This window comes from Austrofundulus limnaeus, unplaced genomic scaffold (genome assembly GCF_001266775.1).
Source record: "Austrofundulus limnaeus strain Quisiro unplaced genomic scaffold, Austrofundulus_limnaeus-1.0 Scaffold5594, whole genome shotgun sequence".
Classification (NCBI taxonomy): Eukaryota; Metazoa; Chordata; class Actinopteri; order Cyprinodontiformes; family Rivulidae; genus Austrofundulus; species Austrofundulus limnaeus.
Window position 1 is genome coordinate 226 of NW_013957996.1, and position 898 is coordinate 1,123.

The following is an 898-nucleotide window of genomic DNA, read 5'->3' on the forward strand; positions in this document are numbered from 1 at the left end:
TTGATCAGACTGTTGGTCATACTGTTGGTCAGATTGTTGGTTAGATTGTTGGTCCGACTGTTGGTCAGATTGTTGGTCCAATTTTTGGTCTGATTATTGATCAGACTGTTGGTCATACTGTTGGTCAGATTGTTGGTTAGATTGTTGGTCCAATTGTTGGTCAGATTGTTGGTCCAATTTTTGGTCTGATTATTGGTCAGACTGTTGGCAAAATTGATGGCTAAACTGCTCATCGGACTGTTAGATTGTTGGTCAGATTGTTAGACTGTTGGTCCGGTTGTTTTGTAACTTACCATTAGGTAGTGGAGAGTGGTCCAACATACGGTCCAGGAACAGAACTACCTGGAAGGTGCTCCAGGTAGACAGGTCATAGGGGCTGAGAGACTGCTGGTCAGGGGGGTTGGCACCCCTCCACAGGTTGCATAGATCCTGGACTGGCCCGATCAGAGTGCTCCCTGCAGACAGGTCTGGCTCAAACGGTGGTGGTCCACAGCCACTCAGCCAGCGCTCAAACTCTAGACCTGAGAACAGGAAGTGATGTCACCACTGACAGTATGACATTGAGACTCAAAACAGAAAAAAGTGAGTTTCTGTGATAAGGAGTTCCTTTGTGACAAAATGTTTCAAAGAAAAGAGAAAATTATTTACACCGATACACTCCCTCTAAAAGACAGGCCCAGTCCGGTCAGAGACTGGCTCAAAGGGGAGGAGCCACCTGGATCAGGTGTTCTTCTGCCCAGACTCACCTTCTCTCTGAGTGACAGCAGCATCCTGCAGATGTGGGAAGTAATGCAGGAAGTAATCAATCAGGTCCTGAGCGACCACACTCTTAAACTTAAACTCTGAGATGTAGTCCTGCATGAACACACACAAATACACACACACACACACACACACA

The 898-nt window shown here is 46.7% G+C and overlaps 1 protein-coding gene across 1 annotated transcript; it reads right to left on the reverse strand.

The window, feature by feature from the left end:
- Positions 1 to 293: 293 nt before the first annotated feature.
- LOC106512303 (arginyl aminopeptidase-like 1) lies at positions 294 to 855 on the reverse strand (the record flags this gene model as incomplete). The annotated part of the gene is given in 2 exon segments (XM_014000956.1): positions 294 to 521; positions 747 to 855. Coding segments are annotated over 2 exon segments (337 nt in total), but the record flags the coding sequence as incomplete, so codon positions are not given.
- Between the last annotated feature and the right edge of the window lie 43 nt (positions 856 to 898).